We start from the raw sequence: 12,622 nt of genomic DNA, 5'->3' as shown, positions 1-12,622 counted from the left end.
GTATGATTTTGCTATTGTGCAAACAAAATGGTGGCCAGTGCGGCCAAGAGTCCCACTGAGTTGATGGGATGGGACTGCACTACTAAAATGACAAGCTTTTAGATTTGTTTCATCTCTGGTCCTCTGCAGATCTCAGTACGAGCTGTGTCAGCTAAAACAGTGATAATTATGTAGCACAGCAAAGTCTGACACAAGGGAGCAGGGGAAGAAGGAAGCTGCTATTTATTGGTTTTCATTATACAGCACATGGTATTTTCAGCAAGTCACCTCTGGCTGGAATGATACATCCACAAGGTAAATAAAAATACTCACTTTAGTTGATGAATGTTGGAAGGCATTGGAGAAAAACATCACAGTTAGGACTGTTAATGACGTACACACGGTTGGAATAGGACTGACCTTAAATACATGCACAAACATTTATAATAATGATGGTGGTGGTTAGTGCCACATTAAAATAAAAATAGTTCTATACAATATGTTCATTTGGTCATGTGCTATTTACAGATTTTACAAAACACGCACGCGCGCACACATACCCACGCATACACACACGAATTTGTTCAGGCCAGCAGAGTAACTTGCATAAAGTGTAATAGCAGATGACAGTAAGTGCTCTGTGTATAAGAAATCCAACTTCTGTGAAGTGCAAGTATCTTTTTCTCCCCTCGGTCACAATGCTAAGGCTCTGATCTTAAGTCTTGAAAGAAAACTGGATATATATATATTAGATAATGAATCAAAACTAGGCTTAGGCCACTTTTAAAGTTAAAACAAGACAGTTCTTTTTCTCTGTCCATTTAAAAGGTTTTATTTGTTTTTAAACTAGGTTGTGAAGTGCCGCTGAAGTAGGCAACATTGGCAAAACAATGTCTTTTACAATAAAATACATTAGACATTTAAATAAATAACCTTAAAAACTACGGAGGGGGAGGAAAAACCCAGTAGATTGAACCTGGAACAATATTTTCTGCACAAGCAAGAATAGGCATACCTCTTGAGACTGGTGTAAACAAAACAGTCAAAATCCAAAATGAAGCAAGGAAGGAGTAGAGCGGAGGGAGTGGTAGTCAAAGGAAGGGGTCATGTTGGGAGGGGGATGGGACTGGGTGGGCAAGGAGGGGTGTGAGGTGGCAAACCAAAAAATACTGACTGAGGTAGCAGTACTCTGCTCAGTGCAGAAAAATTGGCTTATGAATAAAAAAATTGGACAGTGACATCAAATTAAATTCAGATGATCATGCAGAAGACACAATACATGCTATTTAGTTTTAGAAAAAAACCACACATTCATTCCCTAAAATCTGCTGCCAATTAGTTTGGTGACAATGTCTGCTGGCTCAACTATTTTTTTTTTTTTTTACAAGGATGAGACTATTAAACAGAACACTGTACATGCTTTTTCATCTACAAAAAAATATTTGCATAAAATAGTGTTAGTTCTCTGTACATGTCAATGGACACTTTAATTATGTGTATAAAAAATGAAAATCTTGCCCCACTGTAGTCAGAAAAAGCAAAACAAAACCTAGAGTATGAAACCTCCTTCACCAGCAAATATGTTCATGTGAAAATTCAGCAGAAATAGACAGTTGCTTTAAACAATAAAAAAATTAATTGATTAAGTTAAACATCTTTATGTAAAACTATGTCAGTCAAGACCAGAACATATCACTAAAGTTAGTGTCTGTACTGTAAAGCCAGATAACCAATGGCATTATGATAAGCACAAACGGCCAGGAAATCCCTTCGGTGCATGCCGAGAAAGAACACGGTTTGGTGGAAGGTCGCACACACTCTTTACCAGGTTCCAGATAGTTACGGGCCACAAACTTAAGTGTCTCATCCATCAGAATCACAGGTAATGATATTTTCAGCACCATCAGCCACTGGGTCACATTCAGAGGTGTGATCTGGAAGATGAGCTACAACAGAGAAAAGAAGCGTCAATGAGTATTATGACATATCTCAAGGCAGGGGAAACCGGCATTAATGACAAGTTTCAAAAGAGTCAACCCGCTACAGCAGCCCCTTCAGAAAACATGTCAGACTGTTACGATCATTCAACATTATCTCTACATCCTGACGCCTGAGTTCCCAGAGTCATCAGTGGTTTCTGAAAAACCGAGTCATAGGGGAACTTGAAGAACCCACAGATTTGGGCATGGCAGGTCTCAAGAATGTTGAGCACAAAGAAAATGAGAATTCCTCTATTTCTTATTAAAAGCAACAAGATACTGGGTACCTCACACCAAGGGATGGCCAACTGAGTGGCCCCAGATATTCTTAGTAATTAAAGAAAAAAAGCTCTCCTCTGGCAAAATATGAAGGCACCTGTGTTTGAGTACGGAAGTTCTGCTTTTCGCATTTTGGATCCTTTATCATAAACATGGTGCTTCCCCCTTATTACAGTGTGCAGCCTCATCCTACTCTATACTCAGAGAGGGAATGAGAGAGGGGGGACCTGGGTCTCATTCTGTTTTTAGCCGGAATTTCGGACCATCAGAATACCATTTCTTAGGAACCCGCTAAAGAATGAATTACCTGGACAACATTTTGAGGAATGCAATGTTGTGAGAGCAAAATTATGGGGGGGGCGCTGTGACAAGAAGTTGTAAAACAAACTGCACTGGTTCAATGGCAAAAATACATTAGATTAGCTAGTTGAAATTTGCTATGTATGCCTGAAGTTTCAATGGAACAATATTAATAATGACGATGATGGTAATAATAGTATTTAAGTGCTTTCTCTGTGCCAAGCACTAGGGTAGATACAAGCTAATAAGGTTGGACCCAATACATGTCCCACATGGGGCTCTGTGTTAACCCCCATTTTACAGTTGAGGAAACAGGCACAGAGAAGTGACCTGACCAAAGCCACATAGCAGGCAAGTGGCAGTGCTGGGATTAGAACCCAGGTCCTTCAACTCCCAGAGCCCCAGTCTCTCCACTTGACCACATTCCTTATCTAAATCTTCCTTCTGGAAGGTTTAGTGGAGGTGTGGAGGGGGGATTCTTTCATTCTGTTCAGTCCCTCAGTTTTGCTAACAGTTTTGTCAATACAAAGAAACTTACCGGCAATGGTTCGACATAGAGAATTAGGAAATGGAGTGACATGGATAAACAAATAGAGCCCACCAGCCAGATGTTTTCCCATGGAGGCATCCTCATTAATGACTGATTTTCTGATAAGCTGGAAAGACAATAAGCATAGATATCTCAGATTATGCTCCTTGAAGGAAAAGCATTTCCATATGGGTAATTACAAAAATGCTCAGACAAAAACAATCTCAGAATTAAATATACAGATCTACCTTTATCTGTAAAGTGCAAGGCACTTTCATAAAGTTTTATTTTTACACAGGCCAGACCACTGACTGAAATACTAATTTAGCTTCCTCTGATAAAATTAGAGAACAATCCTCAAATGTAGGGCAAAAGTCCAACTTTAGGTTTAGGTGCCTGTGCTGCCCCTTAAAAGCTCTAATGCTTTCAGTTGCCTTTGATTGCTAAGGCTATTTAGAACTTCCCATCTATACTCTTGGATTCTATGGATAGCCAATATCTGACCCACTGGTAAGAACTCCCCCCAACCACAATAACAATGTTAGAATATCTCTCCTTGATCTTCTGCTTGAGTGAAGCAGAACCAGGAGAATAATCCAATTGGTGACTCAAACTAAGCGAGGGAAAACCCTACAGCTTGGTGATTACAGGAATGGTGGTGTTTTAAGCTTCCAAATTAAGAGTGCTTCTTCTGTATTTTCTTCTAAGGGCACAACTTTCAGAAGAGCAAAGAAAAAAAAATTCCACTTTTCAAGAATTTGTCACAATTATACTGCTTCTCAGTACATGCACATGTTTATTACTATCTTAAAAACATTTTGAGGCATAAGACTTGAGGGAACTTTCTGTCACTTAGGATTTACCAACCTGTTAAGAGCATTACACATCTCTATAGTAACCAGAACCGACAGGGCCATCGTCATTGGGTACGGGGACTCAAAGATCACACAATCAACGCCTTCAAAGTCAGGGTTGTCATCTTTGCACTGCAAGAAATGGCTCTACAACAAAAGGCAAATTCTTGATCAGGCAAACAGAAGTTACTGCACTGTACAATAGCATATTGAAGTTGTTAGCTACACTCAAGATATAATTTAGAAGCTTAAGTTCAGATGAGTACTAAACTTAGTCTTTTCCTGATGCCTGCTGGGACTTCAAGCAAATGAGAAATTACAGTACTGACAACTTTGCTGCTTATGAGAAACAAAATAGAAGATAATTTGTGATTACATAAAAACCAGGTTGCACAGTAGAAACCTTTAACTCTGTGGCCAAACAGTAAGCGCTCAAAAAATAGCACTCCTGATGATGATGTGTACCCTAAATTAAAGAGAAGTAACATGGCCTCGTGAAAAGGCTGCAGTCCTGGGAATCAAAGAATTAGGGTTCTAATCTCACCTCTGCCACTTGCCTATTTGACCTTGGGGAGGTCACTTCATTTCTCTGTGCCTCAATGTCCTCATCTGCAAAGTGTGGATTCAAAATTCAGACTGTGAGCTAGGGATTGTTTGACCTGATTCTCTAACTCAGTGCTTAGGACACTGCTTGGCACAACAGTCAGCGCTTACTGTGTGCAGAGCACTGTACTAAGTACTTAGGAGAGTACAACAGAGTTGGTAGATATGTTACCTGCCCACAGTGAACCTACGTCTAGAGGGGGAGCTAAGACATTTAATAAGTTCGAAACATGTACGTAAGTGCTGTGAGGCTGAGAGGCAGCGTGGCTTAGTGGAAAGAACACGAGCTTGGGAGTCGGAGGTGATGGGTTCTAATCCTGGCTCTGCCACTTATCAGCTGTGTGACTTTGGGCAAATCACTTAACTTCTCTGTGCCTCAGTTACCTCATCTGTAAAATGGGGATTAAGACTGTGAGCCCTACATGGGATAACCTGATTAGAACAGTGCTTTGCAGATAGTAAGCACTTAACAAAGACCATAATTATTAGTATTACCACCACGTGCCAAAAAGATACAGAACCAAATGCACAGACAACAGAGAGAGAGGAAGTGGGGGAAAAGAGGGCTTAATTGGGGAAGGCCTCTTGGAGAAGATATGGTTACTATGGCTTGATGGTGGGAGACTAAAAATCAGGTGTATATTGAGGAGGAGAACATTCGAAGCCAGAGGGAGGACGTGGGATAAGGGGTCAGTGGTGAGACAGATGAGATCAGGGCACAGTAAGTATGCAAGTGCTAGAGGAGCAAAGTGTGCAGGCTGGGTTGCAATAGGAGATCAGTGAAGGTAGGAGGGGGCAAGCTGATTAAGTGCTTTAAGGCCGATGGTAGAGAGTTTCTGTTTGACACAGAGGGGGATGGACAACCAATGAAGGTTCGAGAAGTGATCCGGGCAGTGGACTGAAGTCTGGACCGGAATGGGAAGAGAGGAGGCAGGGAGGTCAGTGAGGAGGGAAAAGCAGGAATGAAAGTGGGATAGGAAGTGCTTGGATCAGCTTAATAGCAGTTTGGTTGGAGAGGAAAGGGCAGATTTTAACTGTGCTGTGAAGAGAGAACCAGGATTTACTGACTGATTGACCTTGTGGGTTGAATGACAGATGAGTCGAAAATAATGTCAAGGTTACAGGTTTGCGAGATAGGGAGGATAGTGGTATTGTCTACAGGGATAGGAAAGGCAAGGGATGGGGAGGGTTTTGGTGGGAATATAAGAAGTTCTGTTTTGGCCATGTTTATTATTATTCTTGGTAATAAACAATTAATACCAGCTGGTAGAAGGTAATTCTTGGGCCACCATCAGCAGCAATGAACCACCATGCAGCAGCACCCACTGTAGCAGCTCCAACATAACCTTAAAAGGAAAGTGTAACAGAGGTCATACACACAAAATGATCCAAAAGGGGGCCAACTAAGTAGAAGGGAAACATGAAACTATTTACTGCAGGGAAATTGTTTTGGCACCTCATCAATGAAAAGCTTTCCTTACATTACCCAGATTACTGGAGAAGCAGTTTTGACATGGCAACTGAAGCATAGCTAATACCAGAAGAAATGTGCAAAATGCAACTCTCTGCAGTATACAAGGCAGTATAAGCCAGACCAAAGCTCTAGACATCTTTACAGCCCTTCCAAAACTCCACCTTCATGGGCCTTGCCCTAAATAAGGGAAGCAGTGTGACTTTGTGGAAAGAGCATGGGCCTGGGAGTCAAGGACCTGGGTTCTAATCCCGGCTCTGCCACTTGTCTAATTAGAGGGTCTAAGTAGATGTTGAAATCAAAACAGAATATTTTGATGAAAATCATTTTCTGGGACCAAAAAATCACATCCACGTACAAAATGACACCTTAAAGAAAACTTGGTCCTATATGCAATTTAAAAAGAAAAAATGCTAGCTTTACTCACATCCGATAGCTAGATAACGGAAGAAGAGCCACCCACTGATCAGAGGCTCTTTAGGATTGCGGGGGGGCTTATTCATGATGTCCAGATCAGGGGGGTTAAATCCCAGAGCAGTAGCAGGCAGGCCATCTGTCACAAGATTCACCCAGAGTAGTTGGACTGGAATCAAAGCCTCCGGAAAACCAAGAGCAGCAGTCAGGAAAATACTGGCCCGCACCAAAAAAAGAAGAGAGAAGAGAGAGAAAGACACCAGGTTATTTCTAATCCCACTGCATTTTTTAATTGTTCATCATTGTCATAACCAACAGCATTTTCTGAGCAGCTGTGTATGAGGTGCTTGGGAATATAAATTAAATAAGAAGTCTCTACCCAAGAGGTACTTACTAGCTGAATGGCATAAGTGACAAAACCCAACTCTGAAGCTCCACACCACTGGTAAAATTCATTCAATTCTACTCCTTACACACAAATGTTGGATGAAAGTGTACCGGAAATTTTAACACTGTTTAGTTACCAAAGTCTGAACATGCTTTGGACACTGAAGGAGGCCTCTGGTTCAGATTCAGCTTTTACCTTGCACTCCTTGCCCTAAAGAAACATCTTTTAGGTGCATTAATCTGAGGTACTCAAAATATAGTATTTCTTTACATGCTTATGAAATTTGTATTAAGTTGGATAGAGACAGGATTCTAAGCAGCTTGCTCCAGGAACCCTGAAACAATCTCAGGATTATGAACTTTACTAGAGCAGGCTTAAAATACACCTTTCTAAAATTGAGAAAATTGATTTTTTTTTTTTTTTAAGATAACCTTGCAATCATCTTTTGCAACATACTATAAACAAGGAACACTCCTGTGGTCAGGAGAGAGGTGCACCAAATTTCTGAAGCTTACCAAACAACCTCGCCAACATTAGAAGAGATGAGGTAGCGAATGAACTGTTTCATGTTATTGTAGATTGCTCGGCCTTCTTCAACGGCAGCTACGATTGTGGAGAAGTTGTCATCGGCCAACACCATCTCAGAGGCAGTCTTTGCTACAGCAGTGCCAGACCCCATAGCAATGCCAATCTCTGCTTTCTTCAGGGCAGGAGCATCATTTACACCATCACCAGTCTAAAATGCCCAAGATTGATACGAGATAGTTACATGTGTATCTCTGTGACCACACACACACCAAACACAGCAGAAAGCTGACAACACTTTGAGGGCAGGGAATGTGCCTACCAAACCTGTCGCACTGCACTCCCCCAAATGGTTAGTACGGCGTTCAGTACGCAGTAAGTACTCAATGATACCACTGATGGACCGACTGACAATTTATATGCACAAAGAAAAGCAACAACACTGCATTTACCCACCTCAAATCATTGTGGGTGTCAGCAGGGAGGGGAAAAGACAATCAAACAAACTTGTTCTTCAGGTAATGATTATTACTCGATTTTAAAAAGTCAACAAATTGGCTTTGGATGCTTTTAAGGTCCCAGTTACTAAAAATCCAAACAATCTTAGGAGATGAAAAATTAAAGACAAAGCCTAATTCTGAATAAATCTTGGGTAGAATACTTTACATACAGACACTATGAATTTCACATACAGATTTTCCATGCCAAACATAGGTTTTCCAGCCATGGTTTTGAATACAGTAAGGTCCATGCCAAGAAGAACATGGGTTGTAGTGCTCAACAAGACTGACGTCACATGCATGGAAAGAAACTGTTTTTCTCTCCAACAGCTTGTTACTTTCAAGGTTCAACACTTTTAACAGGTTTGTTTGGTTGAAAGAACATTCTCTAATTTCTCAACTGCATTCTGGCCCAAAAGCACGGCAAAGTTAATGCATTCTGACAGAACTGAGTATTTACAATGTACATCATGGCTACCATAAAACACAGTTTTATGACTGTGGCTATGCATCAGCCTGCCACTTGCCACTTCAAGATACCTGCTTCACGTATCAGGTAAATGCACGGCCCACGGGCCTGGGGGGAAGATTTCCTACCTGCCTCATTTACTCAAAGTGAAAGTTCTCCCGCTCTCTCTACTTTTATAACAATATCGAAGTCATATGTACATTCTATAGAATACTATATTTTTGTCTTCACAAACCTACTCATACTTCTCCCTGTATGACTGAAGGTAGGGTACTACTTAATATCATGTCTTCCATGAGAAGCAGCATGGTGTAGTGGCTAGAGCACAGGCCTGGGAGCCATGAAGTCATGGGTTCTAATCCCAGCTTTGCCACTTATCTGCTGTGTGACTTCACTTTTCTGAATCTCAGTTCCCTCATCTGTAAAATGGGGATTGAGACTGAGTCCCATATAGGACAGTGACTGTGTCCAACCCGGTTTGCTTGTATCCACCCCAGGGTTTAGTACAGTACCTGGCATATAGTAAGTGCTTAATAAATACCGTAATTAGTTAATTAATTCTCTAAAACTTTGGTCTTACCAATAGAGGCCCTTTCACCCTGTCCATTGATGAGAGGAATTTTTAGTAAGTTTTCCTGAAATAGAAGAGTTATCAAATAGTACCCATCTAATAGGATCAATCTCCTTGACAAAATGATACCTCCTTTAATAAACCTGAATGAAATTGGTCCTAGAAAATATGGAAGAGGCAGGCTTCCTTCAGTCTTATCCAGAAACCAGAAAAGTTTAAAGCTAGAGATTTTTCAATTTTGGGTGTGCATCCGACATACTGGGTTCAAGAAAACAGAGAATTCACTGATCTTCATTAAATGTCAGTTGCAAAAAGTGAACAGAAACTCACCATAGCTGTGATCTCATCAAAAGACTGAAGGAATTCCACAATCTTAGACTTGTGGGACGGCTCTACCCGAGCAAAGCAACGAGCATTTAGGCAAGCATCTCTCTGTGCCGGGGGAGCAAGCTCATCAAACTCTCGTCCTGTAAAAGCCTTTGAAGAAACATCTTCTTCACTCCCAAAGATACCAATTCGACGACAGATGGCCACTGCAGTGCCTTTGTTATCTCCAGTAATCATAATGACACGGATACCGGCTTGCCTACAGAGCTTTATGGACGAAGCTACTTCAGTTCTTGGTGGATCCAGCATACCCACGCAACCAACAAAAGTCAGATTGGTCTGAAACAAAGAAAGTCATTTTAGCAATTTTTTTTTTCTGGGAGATGATCAAATTAATCACTTCTCTGACCAAATCAAGAGCCTTCCTATTTTGCATCCTCGAATCTAACGCAGGAAGAATGATGTTTTATTTTTCAGCACTTTCACAATGACAATCTGCAATTAATGAAGCTGACAGTGCTCTCTCACTGAGTTACCGCTGCAAATCGTACCTTGGCTTCAATACTTTCCTTCCCCACTTGCCTCAACCTTTGGAAGTGCTTTGGCTAATGTGAATCATGACTAAAGCTTATTTCAATAGAGCATTAGGCAATGGCAGATTTATTTAGCATACATAATAGCGGATATCTAGTCTGTTTAGCACAAGGTGACTTTTTGCAGAATAGGACACGAAATGAAGATTTGTAAGATTCTGAATTTTATTTTCTTGTGCATGTAATATGCAAATATTTAATTTTCCTTCTCCCCAGAAACTATTTTTATGGAACTAACCAGTGTAAAGCAATACTATCAGTAGGGAACTATATCTCCTTTAATGAATTAAAATGTTAGATTAACAAAGTAACTGCAATAACCAGACTATCACTGCATATAATATACCTCCCCTCCTTAACCTGAAGAGGTGATGACCACCACAAAAGATAATTAGAATTTTAAATGCTCCACAAATGTATCTTCCACTAAAAGCCATATGATCGCTAACCGATTCGAGCTCCACACTGCTCACCAGAGAACTGCAATGAGCAAGAGGAATATGACTTTTCTAACATAAACATAAAAAGTACTGATTGGCTGGAGAGTAAATTCACAGAGTGCTCCTATCTCCAAATACCAGTTGTAACTGGAACGTGCCAAATCATTTGCTCAGTCTTGATCGTAAATACATTGTTCTGACATTGAAACAACAGGATCTCATCTAATACTCAGACATGTTTGGAGCACTTAGCAATTTACTGGGAAAGTTACAAGGGTGACGCACTTGGTCTCTGGAGGAAAGATAACCACACCTCCTTCTTGGCCAAAGAGTCACTTGACCTTTTCACTGCAAGAAAACTGTTTAAACACAATGAATTTGTAGGGTCGGATGAAGAAACTTTTCTTTAGCTAACCTCGTATTTAATAAAATTGGCAGAGTCATCCAGGTTCATTTCTTCTCTTCTCGGTGGATTGTCGTGAGTTGCTAGAGCTAAACAACGCAGCGTATCTCGGCCAGAGCCCCATTCTCGAATAACACTCATGATCTTATGCTTGATTCCTTGAGTCATAGGCATTTTAGTACTTCCAACACGAATGTGTGTACATCTCTCAATTACACCTTCAGGGGCACCCTAGAGAACCAAAATGAGAATCGAAATTAAGTGACATCATTTTATCCACTTCAAAGCAGCAAGTTAAATTCAGTTTGGGTGCAATTTCAGGGATATCCCTAGATACGACTGGGTTGCTGAAAATATGGTTGTATCTTGGGGTGTGTTTGCCCCCAGACCTACATGCAGTTAGTTTGGTTCTGCTCCAGAACCTCCTGAACACGACAGCCAAGCACTACAGGTTAGTTAGTTAAAATTCAACGTAAGTTCCTTCCAGTCCTCCTCCCCCGTCCCCACCTCTCCTATTCCCAGCAGCTTTTCTTTTGCTTCCTCTCCGAATCCCAAACTCACCCCCCCACCTGTATTTTCCTCTTGAATTAACCACAGTAATAGATGCTGTTGCAAGAGCAACTGCTGCGTCTTCCCACTTTCTGCTTGTAGCCCTACACCCCGCTTCACTGTCATCATGGCTTTGGCCTGGGTGGGGAGGCCCACAGAGGCAGTGGCCACACTTGGTTTGCAGTAGAGGACGCTGTGACAACCAAGGTTAAAAAAACACATTGGAGCAAGTTGAGCAGAGGGTGGGTGGATGGGGAAAAGAAAGGGGGCTGCAAAAAGTGGCTGGGAACTGGGTCAAAGGGAAGGAGCGTTATGAAGCTGAAGAGTCAGAGGACTTGGGTTCTAATTCTGACTCTGCCAGCTGCCTGCTGCGTGAGCTGGGGCAAGTCACAGCTTCTCGGTACTTCAGGGTCCTCACGTGTAAAATGAAAATTCAATACCTCCTCTCCCTCCTTCTTAGACTGTGAGCTCTATGTGGGACAAGAACTGTGTCCAATCTGACCTTCTTGTATCCCAGTGCTTAGTGTGGTGCTTGGTTCAGAGAAGGCGCTTAACAAATACTAGTATCATTATTATTACTATTATTGTTGAATTGACTTCCTACAGTGACTGAACCTAACACACTGGGGATGGGGCATTCCAGGGTCACTCAGCAAATACTGCTATACGTATTTCAGAGTTGCACATTTTTTGGGGAATTTGTAACCCTGGGTATCCCTGTATCTTTAATTCCACCTCTTAAGCATTTTGTGCCAAGCACTGTCTTCAGCACTAAGGAAAGGGCCAGGGATATTTCTTCAAAGACAGTTCTTGTCTCTCCCCAGGAGGAAACAGATGATCTACAAACACCCCTGAAAAAATTTAAGCTCTTGTAAACACTTGCCTTAACAAACATCTTGCTCATGGAAGTCCGGCTAGGTTTATTTGGTGTGCAATAGACAGACATGGACTTTCTGTCCCTTGAAAACTCTAGAGTGAATTCTTTCTTCATCAGTTGTTTTATGACCTATAAGGGAGAGACCACAGAAGTAGTCTATCATCAGGCAAATGTTTGCTATTTTAAAAATACATTCATACAGTCTGGGAATACTATGCAAAGTTTAAGTACTGACCGAATTGCATGCATTTGCACGTTCAATTTTGGAGAGACCTTTCAGTTCGGTGTCAAATACGTTCATCTTCTCAACCAGGCAGGTCAGTGCGGTTTCTGTAGCTTCCCCAACCTTTTCATACACTCCTTTTGCCTGCAAATAAAAACAAATTAATGAGGCTAAGGAGGGGCGGGGATAAAATCTCATCAACAATGCAGCAACAGTCCAAGTTTCTGTTCCAAATAGACTACTTCTTAGCAAACTTCCCCAAAATATCCATCACTTTGTTATCTTCACTCCATCTTAAAGTAAAGCCCACAAAATTAAGACAGAAATCTATGAGAGGATCAAATGTGAA

The 12,622-nt window shown here is 41.2% G+C and overlaps 1 protein-coding gene across 5 annotated transcripts in view; it reads right to left on the bottom strand.

Annotated features, from left to right (window-relative positions):
• ATP2A2 (ATPase sarcoplasmic/endoplasmic reticulum Ca2+ transporting 2) overlaps positions 1 to 12,622 on the bottom strand; it is a 68,027-nt gene that overhangs the window by 4,234 nt on the left and 51,171 nt on the right. For 2 of the 5 annotated variants that reach the window (XR_003757037.1, XR_003757038.1), the window contains exons 11-20: positions 12,286 to 12,417; positions 12,057 to 12,179; positions 10,637 to 10,855; positions 9,192 to 9,527; positions 7,312 to 7,532; positions 6,422 to 6,624; positions 5,784 to 5,869; positions 3,934 to 4,067; positions 3,076 to 3,193; positions 313 to 1,925 (exon numbers count right to left, since the gene is read on the bottom strand). Coding sequence is in view for 3 of the 5 variants with exons in the window: in XM_029058796.2 (XP_028914629.1) it covers positions 1,656 to 1,925; positions 3,076 to 3,193; positions 3,934 to 4,067; positions 5,784 to 5,869; positions 6,422 to 6,624; positions 7,312 to 7,532; positions 9,192 to 9,527; positions 10,637 to 10,855; positions 12,057 to 12,179; positions 12,286 to 12,417 (1,842 nt within the window). In the remaining 2 variants the exon portion in view is untranslated. Of the gene's footprint in view, positions 1 to 312; positions 1,926 to 3,075; positions 3,194 to 3,933; positions 4,068 to 5,783; positions 5,870 to 6,421; positions 6,625 to 7,311; positions 7,533 to 9,191; positions 9,528 to 10,636; positions 10,856 to 12,056; positions 12,180 to 12,285; positions 12,418 to 12,622 lie in introns of those variants that run through there. The other 3 variants (XM_029058797.1, XM_029058798.1, XM_029058796.2) reach the window with 2 other exon arrangements.

Source organism: Ornithorhynchus anatinus, chromosome 2, assembly GCF_004115215.2.
Source record: "Ornithorhynchus anatinus isolate Pmale09 chromosome 2, mOrnAna1.pri.v4, whole genome shotgun sequence".
NCBI lineage: Eukaryota > Metazoa > Chordata > Mammalia > Monotremata > Ornithorhynchidae > Ornithorhynchus > Ornithorhynchus anatinus.
Note: the sequence above shows the minus strand (reverse complement) of the source record. Positions and strands in the feature narration are given on the sequence as shown.